Source organism: Vidua macroura, chromosome 1 (assembly GCF_024509145.1).
Source record: "Vidua macroura isolate BioBank_ID:100142 chromosome 1, ASM2450914v1, whole genome shotgun sequence".
Classification (NCBI taxonomy): domain Eukaryota; kingdom Metazoa; phylum Chordata; class Aves; order Passeriformes; family Viduidae; genus Vidua; species Vidua macroura.
Genome location: NC_071571.1, coordinates 28,777,061 through 28,804,947, shown reverse-complemented (window position 1 = coordinate 28,804,947; position 27,887 = coordinate 28,777,061). Strand labels below are relative to the sequence as shown.

The following is a 27,887-nucleotide window of genomic DNA, read 5'->3' as shown; positions in this document are numbered from 1 at the left end:
GTCTTAAGAGGGGAGCAGAAGTTATATGGCTAAGCAATGAGTTCACCACCTAGAGAAGATCTAACTTCTTATCCTTACCATTTAGAAATATTTTATCTTCCATGATGGACTTGGCTTCACCAGCTTTAAGGCTTCTCTGGTTTGAAGGAGCACTCAGACACTCAACAACAAAACCTTTGTGGAAACTGTCAAGCCAAAGCTATTGCTCTGTACTGGCTAGGAGAGCAGCTTGTCTTTTAGAGGAAGAACAGTGCAATGTATTTTGATCCCTGAGCTGATGTAGAAAAAGGTGTCTGGTGTCTAGGTAGCAATCAAGACATAAAACCCAACAAATTTGGGGGATTGAATGTAAGTGAAAGGTCTTGAAGGTCTTGATTAGCAATTGGGTGGAGAAGGATTGCTCTGAGGAAAAGTGGTCAGTGGCTGTCCAAGCAGCCTGATATATGAACATCATTCAGATGGAGAGAGTTCATTCTTGTGGAGAGAATGCCCTTTTGATTGTCTGTTGGGAAAATTAGCACTTTTATAGAGCTACTCTTTCCCAAAGCACTTTCCCAAAGATTTTGCAGACATCAGTATTCATCTGCTTACTTCCCTTGTTGATAGACAGATTTTTTTCCATTTCATAGGAAAAAAGGCTGTAACAGGAGGGGCAGGCGTTGACTGCAGGTAGCAAACAGGTGCAACTATGAATGAGATGGAGAGAGCTGTCCTTATAATTAGCAAATAAACTGGTGAGCTGTAATCTTAACTCAGAGTGCTTCTGCTGATTAATTGAGCAGTGAATAACCATTAAATCCAAGGCTTTGCAGTCTTATATATGTGCTGTTCTGCTGCTAACGTATCAGCTATAGCTATCTGTTATTCAGTTTCTACTTACTAGGTCCACTTACTTACTGTGTTTTAACTGGACTAATTAATCCCATTGAAGAAATACTTATGTAGTATTTTAAAAGGTAGAACTGGAGGAAAGTGTTGAACAGTGGCAGTATAAAGATTTCAAACCAGCTATGTAACCTGTCCAGAACAGAAACATAGACTTTGATCAAGTGTATCCATGAAAGGATCTTTGGACATCAGTACGTATAGGCAAAAAAATGGCAGGTATGAATAATTACTAAACATTTACTAAACAGTGTTGTAAGCCCCATCCTAATGTAATTTAACTTAAATGAAATTTGTGAGGTAGCTGATGTAAATACAATTCTGGGTCAAATCAATTTATATTATAACTTTGCATAAGTATTTTCTTTGACTTCAGAGTTACACTGGGGATAACTATGGCCCCACAATGCAAAATCAAATCCGTATTGTGGCAGTCAGCCTACTGTCTGATAGAAGAAACAAATCTTTCTAGAAAATGCATAGGATATACATATTTTATATGTCCTTTTGAATGTCTATGTATGTATATATTTATATTCATACAGACATCTCCTTCTATGAGTGATATCTTTTCAACAGTTAAAAATTCTCTGCTTTCATATCTAGGGTAATTATACTGATCACTAAATTTCTGCTCAAAATGGGAAGATGAGGAGCACCAGTACATGCTTTCACATTTTCATAGTTTGAAATCCAGAAAAAAAATTGGTTTTGAACACTTTTAGTGTTTAGGCATTCCATACCTGTGCTGCCAAGGTTTATTGAATGCAGCTGGATGCCTGCCTCTGTCTTTCCCCTTTCTTGTAACTACTGCCAGCACAGGTAGTCAGAAGTGGAAAAGTAGAGAAATATTTGAGCATCTGTGCTTTCTCTGTCTTTCTCTCTCAGGAAAACATCTGTGGCTTCCATAGGAAGCACTCATTTTTTCCCATCAGCAAAGACTCTGGATACCCTTGGGTCCAGTTTTGGCACAGCAAGCCAAGTAGGATGCAGTTTATGGCTTAAAACTTATGAGAGAAATCATTCAGGCAGTCCCTGGCAGAACACTGAGAGAAATTCCCCAGGCTACAAGCCACATGTGGGTCTCTGACCTTTTATTAGCTCACCATGGGAGAGGTTAACAATTGTTGAGACTTCAGTCCTCCCTTTGACATACAAATACAACAATACCAAATAACCTTTCCAAGATGAGCATATTCAGGGCGCAACATACTTTTTAATATAGGGTTCAATGCAGGGGGGGAGAAACCCCAAAACAAAGACCCAAAAACTTAGAACTAGAAAAAGGTATGTTGTGATAAAACTGAAGCCTGGATTGGTATTTTTTCCAACATTCTGCCATTGTTCATATTACTGTGGTTTGTGACTTTTTAAAACCAATATAACCATGAGACTGAAACAAATTCTCACACCATTTTTAGCTCTTCATGTAATCAGTGCCATAATTTATGGAACTAAGATTGCTCAATAGCTGGAGAGACATAAGAAATGCATGCAAATATCTGATTTTTAAGGATGTTTGTTGTATTTATCCAAGTACATTGTTGTTGAGATAAAAAAGGATTCATAATTATTGATACGAGGGTGGTCAGAAGAAAAACACAGAAGGCCAAATCCATGTCTTTTTGAAATGTCTTTGTCTTCTCAGAAATTGCTGTAGTAAATGAAACTGTCTTGGATTTTAGTCAAACAGAGATTGGAAAGTAACTCTTTTTTGGGGAAACAGTCACCCTTTTTTTTTTTTTTTTTGCAGCTAAGAAACTACAAAGACTAATTGTTTTGCTCTATGCTGCATAATCTATGGCAAAGTATGCAGATTGAATAGCCCAGCATTCCAGGCTTTTACCATAACTACTTGATTACTCTTTCAGTCTTAATGGCAAATGATTTTGACTATGCAGTCCTGTGGCTTTAGTGTGGAGTGTGCTGAGTGTAAAACAGGAGCGAATTAGCTCATGCTTCTGCCATCAGCCTTTGCAGCTATTGTCTGAAGAGGCAATGCAAGCTGATCTCTGAATGTTACAGTCCTGTGACTTCTCTGATGGGAAGCAGGTTCAGCCACATTCAATGCCAGAAACTGAGCGGGAAAGAAACATCAGATTCTGCTTTTCATACTTTTACTAAGGTGACAACCACATCTGAGACTGAAATTGGTGAAGTCTTGCACAAGGTTGGTTATTGCAAAAAAATAATTGCTAAGTCATATTTGGTCCCTGTGCTAAGCAGACGTAACTTTATTGACCACTGTTGGCAAAGTAGATCTGAGAAAAAAATATTTAGAGGTGAATAAACAGAAATACCAAACTGGCAGAGATCCTGCACTGGAGAAAGATCAAGTACAGCTACACATAGACACATGCCTGTCTAACCATTTACAGACCAACTTCCATACATAGTTGATTCCAATGCTATACCATCCTTAAACCACCCATTATCTAATGAAAATTTTAGTTAGAAAAGGCTTGGTTTTTGTTTCCATTACCCTAAGCACTAGCTTATCATCATTTCTTTTTGTATTAGTCTTTTACATGTCAAAAGATTGATCTTACTCCCCTCCTGAGTATTTTTGCTTGTTTTCTCAAGAATACGCAGCAGAATTGCTTCAAGCTTTCCTACAGGTCCATTTTTTGAAACCTTTCTATAATTCTTGTAGTCTACTTCATGACTATATCCCGCTTATCTGTGTCTCCCTAAAGACTTCACCACCTTTCAGTTGGCTGAATCAATACATTAAATGCTTCTTTTATATAATTAATATATAAAACATAATATAACATAGCAACATATATATGTTGTATAACAATTGTATATAAATGCTTCTGTTAAAATCTTTCATATTGATACTGACATCTTTTTGTATCAGCATTTTAGTTTGAGATATGTTTTGTTTGTGATCTACTCTATGTCCTACTGTAGTTGGATTCTCAGACAGTCCAGGCAAGTTGTTCAATTGCTGGATGCCCTCTGTCACTGCAGCTGCTATCCCAAATGGCCGCCTGAGTCCTTTTGGGTCTTTAAAATACCCCCTTCGGAGGTAATCTATACCCAAAATGCATGGGGCCTCTGGGCCAGTCACAATAGGGTGTTTCTTCCACTCATTTCCGGTCAGGCTCACCTCAGCTTCCATGAAGGTAAAGTCTTGTGATCCCCCTGTCACGCCAGCGATGGAGACAGATTCTGCCCCCACATGTCTTGATGGAACCAATGTGCATTGCGCACCAGTGTCAACCAAAGCCTTATATTTCTGTGGTTCTGATGTGCCAGGACAATGGATCCACACAGTCCAGAAAACTCGGTTTTCCCTCACCTCTACCTGGCTAGAGGCAGGGCCCCTCTAAGCCTGGTTATCCTTCTTTCCTTGGGCATATGTCTTAGAGGTTCCTTCCAGGGGATCAGACATGTCATCATCATCATCATACCTGGAGGCTTGGCTATGGGCAATTGGGGCTGCTTTCCTTTTGGGGAATTTCCTCTTTGAGTCTTACCTTCCTTCAATTCACGCACCCGTTGTGCCAGAGCAGCAGTAGATTTTCCGTCCCATCTCCTCATGTTTTCTCCGGAATCATGCAAGAAGAGCCACAGTTCAGCTTGTGGGGTGTACCTTCTCTCCCCATCTGGGGAACATCTGCATTGGATACCAGGGCCTCTAATTTGTACTGCCGAGATTTGGAGAAGGTCCTCTTTAATCTCCTCCCTGAGTTTCTGGTGATTCTCCTCTATCTTGTCTTCTAATTTCTGTAGACGTGTTTCCACTGCAGCAATTCTGGCACGTGTCGGGCCATGCACAGCGTCTGCATATGCTCAGAGCTTCTTTGCCATATCGAGCACGGTCTTATCCCTCTCATCCCGCTTCATTATTGCTAAAGCAGAAGCGTATTCATGTGGCCCAAGCCGTACAAGTTTTTGCCACATCACAGATGTACATGGTACCATGTCTGGATTCCCAGTTGTTATTTCATCTGAGAAGATAATCTCTGCCACTGCCATTTCTCTCAGGCGTTGGATCCCTTGTTCTATAGTCTTCCACTGGGTCTGCTGCATATAAAGATCATCTGCACACAGGTATCTTTGTGCTACACTTTCCAGGACCCGTGCCCAGAGGCTGTGAGTGTTAGCTCCCCTCATCATTCCTTGGTCGATGACAGGATCATGTGACAGGGATCCCAAATGCCTCACTTCAGTGCCATCCAGGATTGTGGCTTCACCTGCAGCATCCCAAAGACAGACCAACCAACTAATTATAGACTCATCAGGTCATCGAGTGTAATCTTTTCTCAGGCCACGGAGGTCCTTTAGGGAAAAGGACTCAATATTGGCCTCTGATCTTGTACCAGTTGCTTTGACTCCTGATTTTATGTCAGGAGGCGTTAAGGGTCCTTCTCCTGCATCATACTCATCATTGTCATCCACTGGTCGATCGGTCTTCTCTGTGCACTTTCCACTTCTCGTGCTAGTAGCAACAGCCATTGGTTGAGGCTTACAGTCTGGTTTAGCTGCTGGCTTTGAGCCTGGGCTGTTGGCTGCAGCCTGAGTGACTGGGATAGCTGCTGGTTTATCTCCCTGCCCCCCTTCCTCTGTCTGCTGCCCTACAGTATCTAGCAGAGTGTGATAAGCATATGCCAGGGCCCAGCTCACTGCAATGATCTTTTGCTCCTTAGGGGTATCATGGCACTTCTCTTTCAGGTACTTTGCCACCTCAGCTGGGTTCTGAATTTGTTCACATGGAAAGTCCCAGACTATAGGGTCAGAAAACTCCTTTAAGATTTGGCCCATATCCTCCCATTTCCCACACCACTCAGGATTTCTCACACCTGGGTCTACTCCTGGGTCAGAGGTCTCATCAGCCCTTCTAGAAATCTCAGCCCTCATTCTAGAGAAGCTGCAGACTGTATAGAGAAAGCTTACCAAATTAAATACCAGAAAGATGGTCTCTTTAACATTCAGGGGAAACTGAACATTATCCAATAGGGATGTAACAGATTCAGAGGAGAAGAAGGAAAGCAAAGGCTGAAAAGCCTCATCTCCTGCTTGTCCTCTAACAAACTGGGTGCACAACCGTAACCATGAACCATTCCTGGAACAGACACCAGCACCTTTATAAACCTCCTGCAAGCCATTGCAACCAAGCCCAGCCCAATGGATATTCTGGTCAGTGCCCCTCTACTGCAAAAATTATGTATTAGGGACAATACTGAAGCTACTTCTGGATAAGAAAATAAACCTAAGGACCATAGAAATATTAAGACCTCAAAAAACCCTAGGGACCAGAAACACATGCAGGCCTGCACCCCAAGAGACATTATGAATTCAAACAACATAGCCAGTAACTGCTCTATACCAGCCCAGAGTAATTGCAACCAAAATATGATTAGAACAGGGTTTTTTCCACTCTCTCGAGCCCCGAGTTGGGTGCCAAAATATTTGTCCTAGTTTAGGGCAAAATTTGGGAGAAGACCTCTGGAAGGAGCCCCCAGAAAGCAAACCCCCCACGGCCCCTCCCCCACCTGGTTTGGGAAGGATTTCCTCAGAGAGAAATGGAAAAAAACCTCTTTATTTAACAAGCAAAAACATTCCCCAATACAAAAAAAAAAAAAAAAAAAAAAAAAAAAAAAAAAAAAATCAACACCAGATGACAAAACCCTTTCACCATTCTGAAGAGATGACAAATTCAGAAAGTCTCTCCTGGGAGTGGTTGCCCAGCTATCAGTCTCCGGCACTGGGGATGGCTGCTGCAGGTCACAAAATGCAGACTCGCGGTGTTTCTTGATGTTTCCCAGGTCCAGGTCCAGAGCAGGTTCAGATGATATTCAGGAAAGGGAAAGGGAAGGGAAAAAGAAACAGTCCAGGGTAAAAATTGGACTGACTCACTAAACTAACTAATAAGCAAAAGCAAAAGCAAAAGCAAGCAAGCCATCAAGCAAGCAAGCAAGCAAGCGAGCAAGCAAGCCAAGCCTCTCCTAGACACAGACCATGGGGGGAGGTGAGCCGGCTGATAACAAGACAAAACAATCCTTCACTTTCAGAGTCAGTCCTGAAGGCACAGAACATAATATCAGGCATAAACAGAACGCACGATTTGGGATACAAGCACCATACCGTCACCCTAGGACACTCTAACTCCACTTTTTTTCTTATATACTCCTCCTTAATGATTATTCCTCACAAGATATTTGTGTATTTGGTTTCTCTCTACCATCTCTACTCAATTACATGTTTTCTTCAGCATCTCCAGATTTTTAAAAAACTATTGTGAATCTCACATTTTCCAGGAAAAGAGAGATATTTAAATTTTTGTTTTGTTTTGTTTTTATATTTTAGAAATGTTACAATATAAGTGTGTGCTTTTTCATCAAAATTCTGGTTTATCTTCCATTCTGTGATACAACCTTTAATTCTTCCTTTCTGGGTGTTTCTTCTCCAACTCAGTTCTGCATCTTCCATACAGAAGTCTCATTTGGACCATAGTTACCTTGTCTTCCTGTTAAAAAGTCACATAGATTTCTTCCATGAGGCTTTTTTTCTCTAACCTAATTAAACAATACAACTATATTGGCTTGTCATAATAAGTGAGAATATGAATGATTTAGCTCATTTGAATGCATCTGTGGTTAATGTCAATAACAACTTCTTTTATATAATTGAAAGATGATGAGTTTTTGGAATAAATGGGAGTTTCCCCAGGCAAGAACAGAAGCAACAAATGACACCACAGGAAGAGACTTGAGATCAGGGAAGAGAGACACCAACAGCCAGGAAATCTACTTTTCCATGTAAAGGAATGGACAGAGGGCTGGATCAACCTCAGCAGATTTTTCTTCTCTGTGAAATTAAAAACTTAAAAACAGTCCCAGTTTATTGCCTTTGGCCTCAAAAGAGGGCTGGCCAGCAGGATCGCTGTGTTCCACCTTTAACGTAGGCATGTGTCTTCCATGGCAAGCTTTTTCCTTTATGGTATCAATGAATATTGACCCATTTCCTTCATTCAGAAATTGGTTGATTTGGTTTGATTTTTTTAATGCTGAGGACAGCCTTCTGTGTTCTCCATTTTTCAATTAAAGGATTCATTTCTCCTTATGACATGTTGGCTTTAAGAGCAATCTTCATCTAGAGTGACTTTTACCCTTGATCTTCCCCTGTCTGTCTTGAATACTTTTCTGATGTTTGTTCACTACACTGGAAATCCCTTCTGCTTGTCACTCAATTGTTTTATCCCTCTCTGCACATTCTTAATCCTGTCTTTCACGTTTGCGATTAGTCACAGTAGCCAGCTTTTCCCCATCACGTCTTTTCAACATCTGCAGCAAAGTTTTTCCCATCAGTGATCTAATGTCTGTGGGTTATACTTAAAGGCTGGGATTACTTTTTTAATATTTTTCCTCACACACAATGGAAAAATTTCCATTTTGGAGCTCATAGCTAGTCAGCCTTCTCTCAAGAGAATATTTAGTATACCAGTGAGTGGAGATCACTTTGCAGCACCTTTGTCAGAACTCTTTAAGCTGACAGAGCGCTCTTGGTTCTCTTCACCACCTGCCAGGGTGGTTATGCACTAGAGCTGCACTCTGAAATGAAGGCTTCCGTATAGAAACAAAGAATATTTTATGCCTGCTAATGATGGAGAAATTGGGCACTGCATTGCTTCAGTATAGTATTGTATTAAACTGAAATAAAAATTCAAGGATTGAAGAGATTGGAATATGTATGTAGATGCCTCTTTGGAAAATATTACAAAGTTAGGTACTATCTTGTCCAAATTCTGAAATGTTATGTTTAGCAATTTTTCTTCCATGTTCAAACTACCTTTTTTCCCTGTAGTTGTAATTTCCCTGTATTTTCAAACTAGGATGAAAGCATAAAGGAGACCTCCCTTCTGCATTGCTCCTTTAAATGAATTTTTCCCATCTTTTAAGTAAAACTTCCTTCAAAGCAGGATTAAGCAGTATGGTACCTAAACATTGCTTACAGCCATGACCATAGAAAAAACCTACCCTTACTCTTATATATACACGTACAGCCTTTCTTACTTAGATACTTAAAAAGCATTCAATTATTTAAGCCTAAGAGAACATTATAAATTTGATTAAATATAAGATCTGTGCAGTAATCTATCAGTTAAAATAAAGTGAGCTTTTTTTTTTTTTAATAAGGAAGATTAAACTGTTCTTTACATATAAATTAAATAATGTCTTGTGAAGTGAAATGCTTCTTTGCAGATGTCTGTTTAACCCTACAAGTTGTGTTTGAGCTAGAAGTGATGCAGTGGGGTGTATGCAATTATGCTACAGCTGCTGGCAGGTGTGAAAGTAAATGAGATGTTTCATCTCAATGCATACAACGCCTGTTTATATGTTGACGATAATAAATTCAACAACTTCAGCCAAACTAAGACATGACTATCTCACATATTTCATTTCTGCAATGAATGACTCAATAACTCTCTCAATCTCATTTGGCCTGTTAGCCTGCAACAGATTAAACAGGTATGTTTACTGACTGGCTGAGTTTTTCATTGTGTTTTACCATCAGTTTTGTTAACTTCTCTGAAAGCCTTATTTTTAATTGTTGATTTATTGTTAATTTAATTGTTGATCTCATAAAATAATTGAGGAAATTTCCATGGCTCTTGTTTCTCAAATTTGGGACTAAATTGAGGATGAAAAAATTGATGACATTTAAAATACTAACAGTGACATTCAGAATTAAAGTATTTTGAAACTGTTGATCTTTGAAATTGTTTCTCAGAACTGTTTTGTCAGAAATAAAACTAAAGCAATATGAAAGAAACTCTAAAATATTGTTGTGCTCTAGAATTGAAAATTATAAATTATAAATTTTGTTCACAGGCTTTATGAAATTTTTAAGCTCAGGTGATGACAGATATATTCTAAACACTAAATTACTTTTTTTGGAAATTAATTGCAAAACTATGAAACAGGCTCAGTTCAGAAGTTATTTTCAAATGTTTTTAAATTATAAAAAGGATTTTTCTCTTTAAAATGGTTTTAACTTGAGGTCAACTTGAGATAGATAAACATTTTAGGATGATCAAGAAATTTGTAGATGGAATTAGTTAACTCTGTGGAAAGTATTCTCAGATGTTTCAATAAAATACTGTAAGACAAATTTTATACTGAAGCAATAGAGGTTTATATTCATGTTAATGAGTATGATGTTGATACTGTCTCCAGGTTGCATTAGGTCATCACAAGGTGAAAATTTAATAATTATTAACATATTTTGGAATTCCTCTTCATATGACTGACAGGAAAGCTTCCCACTTCAGTAACTATTTTTGTCTTTTGGGGAATGAGGTAAAATCTTCCTAATCCTGGTGCTTAGGTTGTGAATTATTCTCTGACTCAAGAGAGAAAGTAAATTGTAGGTAACAGTTCAACAGGATACATTTATCTACACAGGTGATTTGAGAGGCAGTGGACTGGCTTCTCCTGAGTGAAAGACATGATGCCAGATAACATGCTGCTTGCACATAAGCCATTTTAGGCCTAATATAACTGCAATAGCACGTCCTGTGTAAAAATCCCCGCATATTTAACTGAGGAATGTGACTTACTAGCTTGTGTGCAATGCCAGGAAAGACAGAGTCAAGCTGGTGCTGTGCTGAGATTTAGCAGCTTATGTGCTTGCTAGCTCAGGCATCTCTGCAGTGCATTTGATTTCATAATGGGGATGTGTCCAGCTGTGAAAGCAACTGAGAAATAGATATTCTTTCTCCAGATCTTTCTTTGTCTTTTCTGTGTAGGTAATATAAACCTTTTAAGGTATTTGGGCTTTTGCAGCCTATGTTTTCATGCATTATCTGGCTTTAGAGTCTCAGACCATATTTTAATAAAAGAAGGAATGTTTAAAACATTTAACAGAATAAAAAGGCAGTGCATATATCTCTTCCCTATTGTTTTCTCATTATTTGTTAATAATGAAGTATAAAACCAATGAGATGTCATAAAAGAAGAAACCACTCTGACTGAACTATCAATATGCTTTGAGGATGTTGAAAATACTTGGCCAAATCCTGTGTGTGCCATAGTCTGGTTCCACCTTCCCTGCAGTGAGCAGGGACATCAGATATGCACCTTGTTCTAGGTCAGGGGCATGCTGGATCTGTGAGACCTGCTGCACCAGTGGTCTGAAGGTGTGTCATTAACCCTTATGAAGAATTTCCAAACATCTGCTGTTTTTACAAAAATCTTGGAACAATAGCTGTGAAGCCACTATTATTGTATCCGTCCCCATTCCCTTGTAGCCACAGTTTCTTCACCAAAAAAAAAAAAAAAAGGAAGAAAAAAGAAAAATTGGCTTCCCACTTTCTTCTGCATATATTTTGAAGTATAAGGGAGTAATCTCAGAGAGGAGGAACCTTCCTGTTTCCTAGCTTCTCTTTCCATCTATTATTATTGCAACTTTTTTTAAAGTGCAGTCTTGGTCTGTGCACTGTACAAGATCAGTGATCTCTGGATTTGCTGCTAATGTTATGGTATTTCTCTACTAGCCTCAGACTACTCGTCTCCAAACATTGTACTAAGAATGAAGATACATGCATTTGTTATCCAAGTCCTGACTTCCAGAAATAGTAAACCTCTTCCTTCACTTATGAGGCATAAATTTTCTATCTCTTCAGTGTATTTCAGCACCTGTAACAGTCATCTGTAGAGAAATGGGGAAAAAATATGGTATTGGTGAAAAATGCATCATTTGGGTACTTGTGAAATCTAGAGTAGTTTGTTCAATCATTTTGTTATTAATATTAGCAATTGTTCAGCCTTTGTATAATTTTATGATCTCCATCTTTAGTTTGAAAGGACAGTAACATTACCCAGACACAGTCCAGACAGAGTATCAGACAAAGTCTAAAAATTACATTACTGTTGATGGTATGAAGTTACGTCTTCTATCTGTGAAAAAGTCCAAGTTTGTATATAAAGAACATAAAAAGAGGCTTAATCACGTTTAGTATCAGTTAAACTAGACTAGCATCACACTGACAGTGCTCAGCATCACGTAGAGAGGACTAATTGTTTATCATATTTACCAGTATCAGGTCCACTTTATGATGTGAACAGCAAACCTAATGAAATATATGGATGTGCTGATCTTCCTGAGCCCCCTCCAGAGCTAAGAATACGTTATCCAGCACAGAGATGTTCAGAGAGTTCAATATAATAAGTGTGGCCATTCATATGATGTTGTACCCCTGAAGTTGTGAATAACGGCTGCAGATTGTCTCTGCAGCAAAATTTGGAGCAAATATGTCTGGGGAGAATCTGAGAAATATCAGAGAATCACTGAATCATTTAAGTTGGAAAGGATCTGAGGTGGTGTGGTTCAAGACTCTTCCCCCTCCTTAAAGTAGAACTATCTTTGGATACTTGTCTACATTTTTAGACCAATGTCTAAAGCCTTCTAATTCTATCCAGATGAAATCTGCAGGAGAAAAGAAAGATATCATGTCTAGGCATCTCAGATATACAAAGACATTACAAAAGAGAAAATGGCAGAAAACAACATTAGTGTTCAGCAACAAAGCTAATCATGCAGAAGTGGGTGCCTAAATTTAGTCAATGATTTTAAAGTACTTTACAGCCTAATAAATTTCGATTGCTCCAGTGGGAATTTCCTGTGAAGAGCAGACTCAGTCCTGCAGTCAATCCATTAGTTAAGCCATCTTTGTTCTTGTGAATAATGTTACTTGCATTTCTGCAATTCAGGGAGAGAATATGGGATCTATGGAAATTGACTATATGAAAGGAGGTAATGTAAATATTTATGCTCTTCCAGCAGTCTAAAGGACAGTCTATAATTAATCTGTAGTTACTTGAACAGGTAAATGTAACAAGTGTTTATATTAAAGTGGCAAAAAGTTAGCATTTAACTTGGCTAAATATAGGGTTGTGAGAAATCCTACTTTTAGACTTCTTCCATATATGAATACTGTCCACAGTAATTTTTCATTTTAAGACAGAAGTGAAACTATTGTTCTTATGTCATATTGTTGGTTGGGGAACTTTGGTCAGTGTAAAAAAGAAAAAGGTATAATACTAAGTTCTCTCTTTTTATTTCAAAACCAGATGAATTATGAAACCAGTATGTGAATATTTTTTATCAAAGGACAAATATTAGTGGGTTTGGACAATATAAGAAAGAATGAGTATTTTGTGAAAATAATTTAGAAAGTGAAATAACCCAAAGCCAAACAAACAACAACAAAAAAAAAAAAAACCCTAACCCATTTGCATGTGAGAGTGCTGAGTAGAAAATACGAAATATCTGCACATAGGATTCAGGAAATATGTTTTCCCAAGGGCATTAGAAAAATACTGGTCAACTATAGTTCAACTTGCCTGGTGGAATGCTCTTTTGCTGCTTCCTGCTGCCCACACTATTGTCTGCTCAGAGTTCTGGCACGTATCATCTCAGCTTTCCATTCCTGACATCACCTGATTGCACGATTCATTCAAGTGGGTCAAGCCTTGTAACTCCAAAATATGTAGCAGCAATCAGAAGAAACTGAACTCCAAACTACACAGCAAGTTTCTGCTTGGTAGCCCAAGCTACCAAGCTCTACCAAACTACCTGCCTCTGTTCAGGGCAGGTCAGCATTACAGCAGTACAGACAGTCAGAACTGCTGTCATGCAAGCAAGGATGTGGCCCCTTAATTTTTTATCCTGATGTTTGGGTTTTTCTTAGCTCCCCCACTTCCCAGAACCTTGCAGTGTTGTTGTTTCCCGAATGCGTTATTTCCATCAAGTACTGGCAGTCCTGACATTGATAGGCAGTGAGTCAACAATTTTATAGAATTGATAATATTTTATAGAATTGAAGCCAAACTAGTTTTGCAGATCCACAGCTTGCAGTATGTGATTTTCCATTCTGGATATAATAACTGCAATTTGAAATACTCCCCCACAAGCATTGATTGCAAGCTTTAGGAAATTCACAGTGAAGAATTTAATTAAGAACAAAGAAACTGCATCACTTCATTTAAAAAAGAGAAATTCACCCAAGATATTTTGTTCATTTTCAGGCTATAATAGCAATAACCATCTTTAGCTGAGGACATTTCCTGGGGCTTAATGGCCCATGGCTGTGCTTCTTCAGGTGATCATCATCATCTCCCAACAGTCATTAATCCCCTACAAATGCCCTGCAACTCAGTCATTAAATGTGCTTAAATGTGCTTCTTCTGAAAATGAAATAGTTCTATATTTAATGCATCTTCCAGGAATAGGAGTGATCTTTCTGAAGTGAGGAATGAAATAAGTTTATTAATGTGTCAAAGAAGTACTAATCATGACAAGTGGATAAGTTCTGTTTCTGGAGATAGCATGACAAAGAATTTTTCCACAGTAAGAGCGTTTTATATGTAAGTCACTGTTTTATGTACATCATGATTTACACTCATCTCAATTGCATAACAGCCAGGTAAGAAATACAGATAGTTATTTGTAGTTAGGTTTCTTCTGCAGAGTATCTCAGCATAGAAAAATCTCACCAAACATGCAGTGTGTGACTGCAGTACTGCTTAAAAATACTTTCCTTTCCATAACTGTAAAAATAGAGCTATACAGCTTTTCAAGGTGTTTGTGGTAGTGCAAGAAAATAAAAAGAAGTTAAATCTTTCATAGCTCAAGTCTGAAACTCTTACAAAAAAATCTTTTGGTGAGCACTTTATGAGTCTTTCCTACAAATAGGACCACAAGTACAGTGCCAACAGCATCATCAGAGGTTTTAAACATAATAGGCATCCTACCCCTGCTCAAGTACAATTAAAGCCTTCAATGAAAATAATTGCAATTCAGATAAATTGAATGAGAATTTAGGGATTTTAATTTTATTTGAATTTCACTTACTCCTACATTGTGCTCTTTTCATCTTGAGCTACTAAGCATGCATAGTGTACACCTAAAGTACACATTGCATGAAGCCTGTACCTGTCCCAAAAAGGTTCTGAGAGGGATCAGAGCAGACGTGACCTTCACTGAATGAAAAATTAGTACCTTCTGGGTATTATGGTACTTTATTATTTATGTTGGACATTCTGATCCCATGTACTTCAATGAGTGACTATGTAGATAAAGACAGAAGTAGAACTTTGGGCCATGCATTATTAAATGTCAAATGTTAAATTATGCTAATGTTAAAATTAGAGCTCTTCTAGTAAGCACCTTTAGATTGCAGATTGACCTGAAAAAATAATTATTACAACCTGACTCAAAAATTTCTTGTCAAAATTTTCTGTTTCTTTTAACAAGCAAAACATTACATTATTAAAATACCTTTCAATATAAACAAATTGTTTTGTTTCGCTCACAGAAAAAAAATTCACTTACTTCAGTAACCAATAACAACTGCCTTAATTTTGCAATTTTCCAAGTTAGAGAAATTTTTCCTATGTGAAAGACAAAGGTTTCTTTCAGAAAATTTTGAATACAAAATATCACATGCGCACGTGTGCACACAAATTTTATCTTGCTCCATTGTGGGTTCCAGAATTATTACCTAATTTAGACTTTACTCTGAAATCTTTCCTACTCATCCTAATGCTGTTTTCACCAAATAAATTTTGAAAAAAAATTATTAAATCTCTCAGTAAATTCACCAGATTAAAAAATAAAGTTGCAAAGAGCTAAGGACAAGATAAAGAGGACACTTTTAAGTTGTTTTCAATCAACTTTATATTTAAACAGCTGGTTGGGGAATAAGTACTTATGTATTCTATTATGTATTGTATTGCAATTAGAACACTTCTTTTGCTATAGATCCCGTTTAAGGTTATTCATACCCTATCATGCAACTTACAGTGTCAGCATTATCTTCAGATAATTTGTCAAAATTCAACAGGAATGCCCGCAATAAAAAGTAGTAGAAAAAAGAAAGCATATTTTTCTAAAGTGAATTTATCAGCATACCTGGAATTCTTGGGGTTTTTTCCTCAAGTTCTCTGTTTTCACCCATTCATTATGTTTTCAGATCAATAGAACTAAAAAAATAACCCCCAAAAAACCCCAAACCAACCTCATATAATGTTTCTCATTCTAAATTCTGTGTTGTAGGTCTTGTTTTCCCTCTGTGCTGCATTCTGGGCAATCCAAATTATGAAGCGGATCACTTCATTCAAAGATAAACACCACTGAAAGAGCAGATCTACCATCACCTTAAATATGGAAACAGCACTTCAGAATAACCTTCCACGTTCCTTGGAATTAATCAACCATGAATCATGCTGAATTGCAATCAGTTCCCTTATGATACGAGAGATTTGTGATTTTTGTATGAAGGTTTGAAAGATTCCTAAGGGGGTATATTCATTTTTATTTGATTATTTAAAGAAATATTTAATTTTTTCCCAATTTAAATCAAATATTCATTCACAGCATAGATATTTACATTCATAGGATTACAAATTCTTCAAAACCATGTAAAACTAATTTAATTTTCGCAGTGATTTTGTTAGTAATAATATAATAACAAGAGGAATAATTAAAATCATATCTGATGTAACCTGGTATAAAGTGATTGACTGTCTTTTTATTGAGGCTAAACATAAACATATGTGAATGTCATTTGTTCTGTAATGATTGAATTACACTAGAATCTCCATGTCATGCCCAATTCAGTGTTCATAACATACAGCTGCATGAGGATGAGTAGTTGAGGCAAGAAAATGATTAAAAGCAGCATGATAAAATAACTCAACCTAGTATGAGTTGAAACATCTTCAATAAAATTAGCTGAAGCATGCGTTGTATAATGCAGACGTGCAGCTTAGGCTGAGTTATTTACGGAATACACCTGCGTCGCCAACTTTAGATAGAGATCAACCCAGGATTTACACATGGGTATCCCACTGACACTCACGTGACAATATATTTGCAAGGCTGGGCCCTTAATTTCTGGTAATTTCCTGCTGGGTGATGTCAGGGGAGATGCATGTCTTGTCTTTCAGAAGCTGTTGGAAAGATGGTGTGTACTAAGATAGGAAAATTAAATACAAATGGTAAAGGGAGTCTCCAAACAGCAGGATTGGCAAAAATACTGGATCTAGGTTGTTTTTCTTTCCTTACACTCATCCAACTTTTTTTTTGGCTCCAAGCCTTTTAGAAGTGCTTAAAGTCAAGTAGCTAAAAAATGGAGTCTGTCTTAGATGCTTCAAACTAGTAATAATACCTGGATTTAAAAATGAGTTTGTGTTCTGTTTTTTCCCATTTCATTTTCCTGTAAGATGTAAATGGCAGTCTAACAGACATCTGAGATTTAGACAGCCTACTTTGAATTAACCCATATTTTCAGTCTCTAGCTGTAACAGATGCCACTGTCCATGGAATGCTATGTTTCCAATAAATTTTCAGAAACACAGTAATGTTATTTATATAAAATTGTTGCACTTTCTATTGATAGTATAATCTTAATTGTAAAATAGAATCATCAAAATGCTTGGATTGCAAGGAACCTTAATGATAGGTTATTTAATATATAATTTTAAAAAATAACAAAATCTGATTCCAGAAGTACAAGAAAATTACCAACTTCTTATGTGGCCCTGTGAGTTAGTGCACCTATATTTTCCAAATTTGTAATGGTGACATGGTCAGTTAAATATAAGAAAGAATCATATTGAAAGTCAGTTTCCTTATTGAAATAAATTCTTCAAAGAGACAGAAATGGGACAAAATATCAACATTTTATGTATTCGAAAACTGGCTGTTTTGGAGGGGCAACAATGAAGAATTAAGTAAAATTAAATTAATTTTAAAGCTGTCCTAATTAATGTCATGTATTTACAAGAGGAAAGGAATGTGATTTCAAGGTCAAGTATAAAATGTGTCGGATGAGGACAACATAGTCATTAAAGCAGAGGCCAAACAAATTTTCACTTTTCCAAGGGTTTTTAGATTCCAGTTTCCTGCTTCCAGGGACTTGCATTGTGTCTAGGTTGCTTGAAAGCAAGGTGCAGGAGAGGAACAGCATTCTTCCATTGCATACTGATCAGAAGGGTCTGAGAATAGCTCCTTCAACTGAAGGCTTGAACAGACACATGGTGGGTGTCCAGGACTCCTGTGCTTTACAATAACATCACCTGGGTATGTATAAGCAATCCTTTGGCTACAGACTGGAAGCTAGGATTTGCCATTTTTGGAGAAGAGAGTTTAAGGGACAAGCTCTTGAAAACACCTTTGCACCATTCTTTCAGTGGCTATGTGGTAGGTAACTATATCCCTGTCAACTTTTTTTTTTTCACAAATTTTTTAAAATATAAATTATATAATATTTTAGGCATCTAACACCACTACTGGATCTAGTTCATGCTGTCTTTATATCCACTACAAAGAGTGAAATAATCATCCCAAAGGGTGGGAGTCAGGAGTCAGGAGACCACTTTGGAGACCAGTTGAGCATTGAATTATGTGCAGTTAGTATATATCATACAGTTAATTCAATTAATTTAATGCAAACTGCAAACAATGCTCATTGCTACCATCATATTTTGAGAAGCCAGCATTCTCCCCTTAGCTTTTTAATATTCCATAACTTATTTCTTCATAATTTGACTACGTTGTGTGGTTTGAACAATTGTGTGGGATCAAGTGAAATAAGGTGAATTATGTGAGGACATTAGTGTGAGAACAAAATATTGATGTAGAACTAATAGATATTGTGTAAGTAACTCTTTTGGTAAACCACTTTTTCAGATCTCTAGAAAGAAAAATATTCTAGACTAGCAGCCTTGCTTCACATGTCCAAGCATGAAACTTCATAAATAATGTTTGTAATTTGCACTATTGCATAAGACTTCCTTTTGGTCTTGTTTGTTATTAATCTTCCCAGTGATACACCTTAGGAAAAGAATGTGGATAAACAGAACTTTTTTTCAAGACTGTTAAAAAGCAATTCCCTGCTCCTGCCAGCTGTTGTAAAGTCACATCCCTACACATGGCCTTTCCTGGACTATGTACACAGTAATATCAAGTTACTGAAAACCCAGAAGTAAGCAGCTGAATCCTGTGTCACTTGAGACCTGGCCCTGCACCACTCAAGTCACCAAAAAACTTGCTGCTGACCTCAGGATCAGGGCAGAGCATTCCCCATGAAAACAGGAATGATGTAATATTTACTGCAATTCAAGCTTTGTTGAGGTGCACTGATCAACAGAGTTGCACGATTGCTTATTTCTGAGAGTGGCTAACATCATATCCTTTCTGGTATAATAAAATCAGAGCACTTTGTTGGATAAATGCTGACAGTTAAAGCTGTAACCTATACCTACCAGATATAAAGGACTCAGGGCACTTTCTCTTGTCTTTGTTGTCTTCAGTTTTCTCTCAGATTTGCAGGATTAAGGACATCATTACTCAAACCATTACCTAAAGGGGGTAGTTGATCAGATATTTTAGAGCTTTTTACAGCCAAAAGTCTGTGAGCTTTCAGGAGTTTATGCCGTGTGATAAGAAACTACTAAACTGCATGGCACTAAGGTAAGAATTGCTTGGATTTTTCTTATTTGCTCTTTAATTTGTGACAAGAAAAGCTAAGTCTTAGCAATGTAATTCATCAAGAACAATAGTAACTCTCAGAGAATACTCAAAGCATTGCCTGTTACGTAAACTATGTTACCCTTACATGAAGTTTGTGTTAAAACTCGAGCTCCTGAAATTGTGTGTGAATAAAGAAATATTTTTGCCTGCTGAAAACAAGACCTGTAGAAAGTTCAAAATCTAAAAGGCAAACAAGATTTTAATCAGTAATATTTTAAAACATTTCCCTTTTAAAACACCCCAGTGATTACATGAGGCTTGACTTATGGTTTTTAAGCATGGCATTGCTAATGCTGAATGGGAAAAAACTATTCTTGGTCTACCCTTTTTCCATAAAACCTCTGTTTCCGGCACAGGCGTATACAGTGCCTATGAGGCAGAGTTCTGCTGGGTTTCCTGGTTCCCTGCTGGTGTGTGACCAGCAATTCAGTTTGGAATTCAAACAAAGCAGACCACAAGCCAGCTCTCTGAGGGGCCCTGACCCTCAATAACTCTCAGCACATGCAGACCTCACCACTGTATGCCCTGCTGCCTTCCAGCCCCAGCAGATAGGACAAAGCAAACAAGAGATGTACTGTGGACTTCCAGGATTTTTCTCTTTCTATAGAGAAAACAAATGTTAAAATGCCACATTTGAAACATAAAGCAAAAATAAGATATCTCACATGCTGGAGAAGCACTTCCATATTAATATCAAGGCCAATGGAAAGCTTGGCTCCGTTCTTTTTCTTTTTTGCCCCACCTATGGAAAACAGCAGAAAAATGTGGAAACATTGAGTAAGAATGAACTGCTGAGTGTCCTTGTGTTTATGGTTTGGCACAGAAAAGTGATACAAAATGAATTCTCTCCACCCCACCCCTTGATATATTTTTACTGCTTCCTCCTTTATTCTTTCTCACCATTTTTCTCTTTCTCGCTGTAGTGTTTATTCATCTTTGTAAAATATCCTTTCCTTTCTTGCCTTAGGTTTGTTATGTGTGGAGGTACATAGTGGTGTATTCCATATCCACAGATATTTTACTTTATTGTTTCTATTTTATTTTAATTTTTTAATTATTATTTTCTATTTGATGAGGCCAATACTTACCTAAAGGTGCCTACTTTCTTTACTGCTCCTATCAGTCAACAGGTTGATATATTCTAATATTAAAAAACCCCAGTACACTACTCCTACATTGTTACTGTTATATTTATTTCACTTGTATTTGCCTAGTTTCCTCTAATGATTCATTTTCTATTTACATTCCAGTAACATGGCTCTGTCCTTTTCCTGGTTTCTACTCACTCTTCTGCTTCCTTGTTATTAATTCCTTGTAGTTACTTTTTGTCCCTTCAGCACCATGCTTTAGCTGCCACTCTCTTTGCTCCAGGATGTACCACTACAGTTTTTATGGATCATTTTCTAACCTGCTGATTTTAATGTGGCCGAGACAGACAGCACAGTAATAGCAATGCTTGATTAAAAAGAGATTAAATTAATAAAGAAAATCGTGGAATATTTTAAACACTATGGAATTTGTGCTGTTTTCTGCTACTTACATTTTTTTCACAAACTTTGAACGTAAGTACTTATCAGCACATAAATTACAGGAAAGAAAAATACGGTAAGACAATTGAACTACAATTTTTTAGATCAAAGAATAGCTTATTAACTTACTGAGTGTGATCATGTCTTTTGCTGCTGTCTGTCTGCATTGAGGTCATGAGCCTGTTATTTGAAGATAATGGCATTACTCTTTTGCCTCACGTAGCAGCGTTTGTGATTTCAGATCTAACAGCGCTTTACCTTCTCTCTGCTCATGACTCATGGCTGACTCACTACCTTTAATCATTCTGAAAGCAAAGATTTTATTTTTGCTCTTCTTTTAATCACAGTGCAAAAAAAAAAAAAAGTACTTTGAGGGATGGTAAAATATTATATACTGCAGCAGTGTAGGTATGTAACAATGTACTTATTTTTGTAAAACCTTAAGTATTCCCAGTTTTCTGTCCATGACCATAAACTAGATTTCACAGTGATGTCTAACAGAGGAAAGCCTGATGATCAGGGGTTGGTGGAAGAAATTAAAGTCAATTAAAGGCAAGTTTCTGAGATTCTGAGAACAAAGCCTGTCAATTGAAGGTCAGATCACCTTAGGTTTTATTTCATATATTAATCATTTTATCTGAAATATAGTTGTAACAGAAAAGTAATGTCTTCATTATTTCATGCCCAATAATAAGATATATACTTGAATATTCTTTGCTAACAATATTCCTATTATTCATGAGAAAATCTGAGTGTCTCATGCCTATAGTTTATCATGGTTAATTATGCCTGATAATTGGACTGTAGTATGTGTGTAAATGGCCTTATTAATGAAGAACAATTATCAATGATTTGTGCTACAGGAGAAGAATTATTCTTCAGTATTATTTTCCCGAGGTTTTTTCCTTGCAAGAACGCCTGGTGGTAGAGTTGGAATTTAGCTAACATTGTCCTGGGTATTATAGGATCATGAAAACTTGCTGTATTCTACTAATGGCTTCCTCCTTGCACCTCTTTATGGAAACCTGTGGTATTTTTGCTGAGGAATTAATCTGCTCTTGTGATGCTACATGCAAAATAACTCATGGCTGAGAGAGATCTGAGCTGGCAGAGACAGGCATTGTACCGTGTCAGGCAGCCTAATCAAGGTGAGGTGACCAGTCTCCTTTCCTCAGCATTTCCAGGCAGGAAAGCATAGATGGACTTGAGCAGCAAAATTTGCAGAGCAAGAAAGGAGCACAGGTTCTTGCAGTCTCTGCTGGGGTGGCCAGGGGGGTGTGCCCTGGTACAGGGACAGTTACAAGCCTATCACAATTACAAGCCCGTCAGGCACAGAAGTGAACAGCTCAAAGTCACTGTCATTCAAGATAGAAATTTAATAAGGGCAGATATGACAGAGGAGATGGTCCACAAAGTGTTCCTGTGGCCTGTTTTTGGTGATGGCTGTTAATGATGCTTTCTTTGGGCTTTTCCTGTTTAGGAATTTCTCTGTTACACTGTGCCTTGGATAAGTGCAAAGCAGATGGGTCTTCTCCTATATCAGGGATTTTTCCAACAATATTTGAATAAAGAGGATTAAATGGTATGCTGGTGCATTGGAAGACTTGACATATATATATTCACAATACAAGTCTTTATGGTCCTATCAGATTCTATTGCACTTGCATGCAAGATAATGAAATTAAGCAAGACCACTAGACCCTGTAGCTGTGATAAATACATCCACTAAAGAGGGTAATTTAGCACATTTACTGTAATTTTCTCTTCTAGAATGATGAATATGCAGGGTTGTATACAATGATTGTGAATCACCATCAGAAATCACTTTTGCTTAGTGGATGCTGAAGTCCATTATTTTAAAAAATTTCTTCCATTTGAATTTTCAGAATAAACAAAAGTTCAGATAATATTTCCTCTAGAAAGTATTTCACAAACAATAGAGTTACAGGCAGTGTAACACAGAGTAGTAGCTATGAAGTTAATTTTTGTGTGTTGAAGAAATTATCAGAGATGTCTTCTAGTAAGATTTTAGAGGGAAACAGTAGTGATGAGTGATAAGTGTTAAAAAGGGTTATGAAATATTAATCAATATATGATTAATATATGTAAAAGCAATTCAGCTTTTTTGTTCAGTTGCACAGTCTGAGCTCAGTAAATTTGCCAAAAATGTGCACTGGGATGTTTTTGTTTTTTCTGGAAGATTTTCTGGAACTTATGGAAAATGTAGTTATGTAGTTAAAATATACTCTGTGGAAAATATTCAACTCTAAGGTCCATTTTCCTGTTGAGGAGATCTCAGGGAAACAGAATTAATAGTGCCTGAGTCCTTGAGCTTGTCTGGTTAGCAGATATGCATTTGGTTTCTAAGATGTAGAGATTTATGTCTGAATTCTGACAGAATGGAATATGTAGATGAAGATTTGTGTTTCCAGAAGGTAACTGATCTCTAGTAACTGCAGTAATTTCTGGGTACCTGCAGTCCTAACCTCCATGTTTTTACTGACTACATATTCAGCAGACAGTAAGGTTCAAAAGGTGCAAAATCATACTACATGTCTTTGTTTTTACATTTGGTTCACCTAGGAAACAGCTTCTTAGGAGAAGTGAGCTAAAATTGCTTTGAAAAATATTTTCCTTTCATGGTTTCTGTTTCTTATTTGTTTGTCTGGACAAGATATGTTAATTTTTTTTAACAATGCATTAAAAGGCCTGCTGAAATTTTCAGCCTGTCATGGATGTGATCATTGTGAACTTAACATTATTTTCTTTATAGGAAGTATGGAATCACAGACTCACAGAATATGCTCAACTGGAAGAGATCCACAGAGATTATCAGAGCCAGCTCCTGGCCCTGCAAAATCACACCATTTGCCCAAGTGTATTGTCCAAATGCTTCTGGAACTCCGTCAGGCTGGTGTTGGGACCGCTTCCCTGGGGAGCCTGTTCCAGTGGCCAGCCACCCTCTGGGTGAAGAATATTTTTCTTATATTCAAACTAAACCTTCCCTGGCAAAGTTTCAGGCCATTCCCTTGGGTTCTGTCACTGGTCACCAGAGAGAAGAGATCAGTGCCTGCCCCTTGTCTTCTCCTCACAGGAAGCTGTAACTGCAGTGAGGTCTCCCCTCAGTCTCCTCTTCTCCAGGCTGAACAGACCAAGTGACCTCAGCCCCTCCTCATCCAGCTTCCCTGAAGGCGCTTCACCATTATAGGCTAGGTAAAATCCTGTATTCCAGGTGTTTGTGAAAATCTGATTATTAAAATCCTGTTAATGATTATCTGTGTGATGGCAATTGCTATTGGAGAATGCTGATTTTGGCTTTGCTTCACCTGGATTCTTTGAAAGGTCTCAGTGCCTTTTTTACACCTCCTACAGGGAAGACACAATGGGGAAAGCCAGCTAGGCTGAGGACCCTCTAACCATCTCCTGTGGATGCAATACCTATGGAAGATTGTTTTAAAGACTCAAGAGGGATGCTGTACAATCTAAGCCTGGTTTCTGTCTTCCCATTTTACAGAATCTCTGGAGGTGGTCACTCAAGTAAACTGCTTAGACACCATGTGTGAGTACCTGGAGTCTACTTTTCTCTGATGAACTGAGTCTAACATGAAGAGAGTATCACAGATAAATTTCCTGCTGTCAGTAGCACATCAGAGAAGATTAATAAGAGATGAAAGAATAACTCCTCCTCACAAGAAACAGCAGGTAAAAAGCAAATGGAAAAGACACTTGCTGTGTTCCCTAAGAGCTAATTTTAAATTACATGTACTCAGGTTGTGTCATTTCTGGTGGGAAGAAAGCTTGCAACCTGTAGTGTGTGCTCATATGTGGTTGTCTCCAGTGTGCCTCAATGTGAACCTCAGTGTGAACCTCAGTGGTAACCTTATGGAGGTTCCCATATCCCACATCAAAGCTGGTCTTGGAATAAAAAAATATGAAAATGGGTAGATGAGAGAGAAGCAGTTGCTTGGTCTTATTCCTCTTCCGTGTTTCACTAAAAAGAGCCTGATCTTTGGCTGACATAAATTGAGTAGCTGTGCTGACCTTTGTGTTTGGTTGTTTTTTTCTTTTTGTCTCATTGAATTCCCTCACATCCTAAGCTCATTAAACTGTGGCTCAGCCAAATTGTTTTAAAACATGGTTTAAAAGGTAACTGCAGTAGCATATTGTAAATTTTGGCATATTTGTAAATTATTTGGCATATATGTAAATTTTAGCAAATATTCAGGCATATTTTTTTTTTACAAAGATATTTGCATTCTAACACAAAGGTTCTCTAGGCTGTAGCCACAGACTTCTCTTTAGCAGAACTGTTCAGGTGTCTGTGTCTTTGAATTAATGCACAAGTCTGAGGTTCTAGACAAAGGAAGAAGACTTCCTACATAAACAGTGGGAATCTAGGCTGGACAGGCCATCCTGCAACAAATTATTCAATTCTTCTCTTTCACGCTTAAGTGATTTGCTTGTAAATAGACTGGAAACCTTTGGAGCATATTTGTTGCTCAAAATAACTTCAAACTGGAACAAGGTTCACAAGCAAGTCACGTGGAGCCACCAATAGGGGAATTGTTTGCACTGACATCTTGTGGTACAATTGAGTTTGGGGATGGGTCGTGATGCAAGGGCAAACTTGGCAAATTTGCACTAGCGAAAATACTTTACTTTTTTTTTCAAAATTACATTCACCATACAAGCTTGCAGGGATTTATAGAAAAAGCTACAATGTTTTTTGAATATGGAAAGCCTCCCATTCCCAGGTGTGTTCCCAAGAATTAGAGGCTACATGGGTTTTATTTATTTAAAAAGAAATAAATAATTTGCTTTAATTTTTAAAGTAACTAGTTTTCCAAAGCAAGAGAGCTAGTAGACCCATTTCAACATCATATCGTAGAGGTATAGAGTTTACCTCCTCTTTCAAGCAGTCTAAAAAAGAGATTGTTCAGAAAAATGAAAGATTCAAATATCCATACAGAAAGCATATGAGTTTTTTTTTCTCAAAGACTTATGGGTTAGATAAAAGAACAAAGTATTTTCTTGGTCAGTAAAAAAGCTTAGATTTCTGTAGCATGGACAAATAGCTCTGAAATCATTTTACTTATAAGCTTTACTTATCCATTTCAAGCAGTGCTGTCATGTTTTGACATGTCATTCCAAAAGCAGTAGTAAAGCTTCACAGCAGACTTACTCCAGATGTGATTCGAACTAAGAGGAAAAATGAGCATTTGTAAAACACAGCACAGTAATGTGCAAAGTGGGCTAAAGAAAAGATAGGTCATTTTTTTTGAAGTTGAATGGGCAGAGAGGAAAAAACCTAACAGGAAACTGCTTATTAGCCCAAACACCCAGTAGGTTCAGTGTTACTTTCATGTTTAGTGAAACTATTAGATATTTTTGATCTAATGGTGAGGGTTTAAAGAATGAGAAGACATGCACTCTATGGCTGGCAGCTGCTCACTTCTATGTCTAGCTTAATGAGTTGTGCTCTCATGCTGGGATTTGAAGCAGTCCAGCGAGTGAGGCTTCCCTGCTGTTTCTCTTTGACTGCATTACGCAACCAGCTCGCTTTTATATTTTGATAGTGACATCTATTGGAGCTTTGAAGAATAATATTTGGGAAAAATATCCTAATGTATATTAGTAAAAGCAAAATTGTTGGACAAAAAAATTTTCAATTCAAACAAAAGCAGATATATATCTGTCATCAAAACATACACAAGAATGAAAATACTGATGTAAAAAAAAAAAAAAAAAAAGTAGCAGCAGTTCAAATCAGATTCAGGAAGAAAAATGTACCTTTCTTTTTGAGGATGGGTGAACTAAGAAACTTCCCCAGTTGTCTGTAGTTTATTTAGAACAAACCCATTAACCAAAGCTGTAATCTCAAAGTGAAACAAATACAATATTTGATTGAATTCTCTATAGATATTTGCAAGACTTGGACAAGTATTAACAGAACCCAATCTAACAGAGTGGGTACAGTAGCAGTCAGCCAGTCAGCAAAGACCTGACAAGCCTTCCTCATGAGCAATGATGTCTGATGTCTCTGCTGTCAAAGGGACACAGCCATCCAGAGTATTTGGAATGAAATTAGCTCTGCTTTGAGTAAGCAAGCCATCTTCATAGATTAAACTGAGAATATGGCTTGTGTCTGTTTAGAGTTTACAACAAGGGTCCTAGACTTTTCCAGAAGTGTAAGATTGATAAACAATTAGTAAGTGTGTCCAGTGGATTTACATTGCACTAAATTACCTAATGTATTTACATTTTTTCAAATAATATATACACTGTGAAACAGCTCTAGCAGTCAGTCCCTGGTGTCAAGAGTAGGCAGTATTAAGTAATGCTACCTTGCAAAATCTCTGGGAGAAATTAGGAGATATGAAATGTGCAAGGAGAGTGTGCTGTGGCAAGTCCTCAGGACTTCTTCAGGACCTTTCCTTTCTGTTTGTTCTTTATTCTCCTGAGAACTTTCAGAGCTCCTCAATGCACACTGGAGAAATGCAAATTTTCCTCAAGCCACCTCTCTTCATCCCCACCTGGTCATGATGAATATCTTCATATGAAAGTTTCATTTTAATTTGCTAGAAGCTGTGACTTTGAGGCTTTTTCCTGGCTTCTTTTCTACAAAAATACGATAAAGTATTCCCTGTAAAAGAACCAGGAGGTTTCCTCCTTGCCTCAGATTATAGATTTTGGTAGGGTTTTATCTTGGTTTGGGCTTTTTGCCTAAGATCTGATTTCAGTTAATTCTGATTTTTAAAGGAAATCCTTTTTCTCAAGAAACCAAAGGTTTAAAAGGGATTGTACTTCCTGATATTGTTTCATGTATCTTAAAATTTGGTTTTGCTTTTCTTTATTCTGGTATGTCTTCCCCAGTAGCAACATGGCTATATCCTATTCACTCCATTATGATAATAAACCCACACA

The 27,887-nt window shown here is 37.4% G+C and overlaps 1 protein-coding gene across 2 annotated transcripts in view; it reads left to right on the top strand.

Annotated features, from left to right (window-relative positions):
* AGMO (alkylglycerol monooxygenase) overlaps nt 1–17,257 on the top strand; it is a 192,748-nt gene extending 175,491 nt beyond the window's left edge. Inside the window, exons 13-14 of one of the 2 annotated variants that reach the window (XR_008439860.1) lie at nt 13,926–14,145; nt 15,955–16,042. Coding sequence is in view for 1 of the 2 variants with exons in the window: in XM_053993888.1 (XP_053849863.1) it covers nt 15,955–16,035 (81 nt within the window). In the remaining variant the exon portion in view is untranslated. Of the gene's footprint in view, nt 1–13,925; nt 14,146–15,954 lie in introns of both variants that reach the window. The other variant, XM_053993888.1, reaches the window with a different exon arrangement.
* Nucleotides 17,258–27,887: the final 10,630 nt, after the last annotated feature.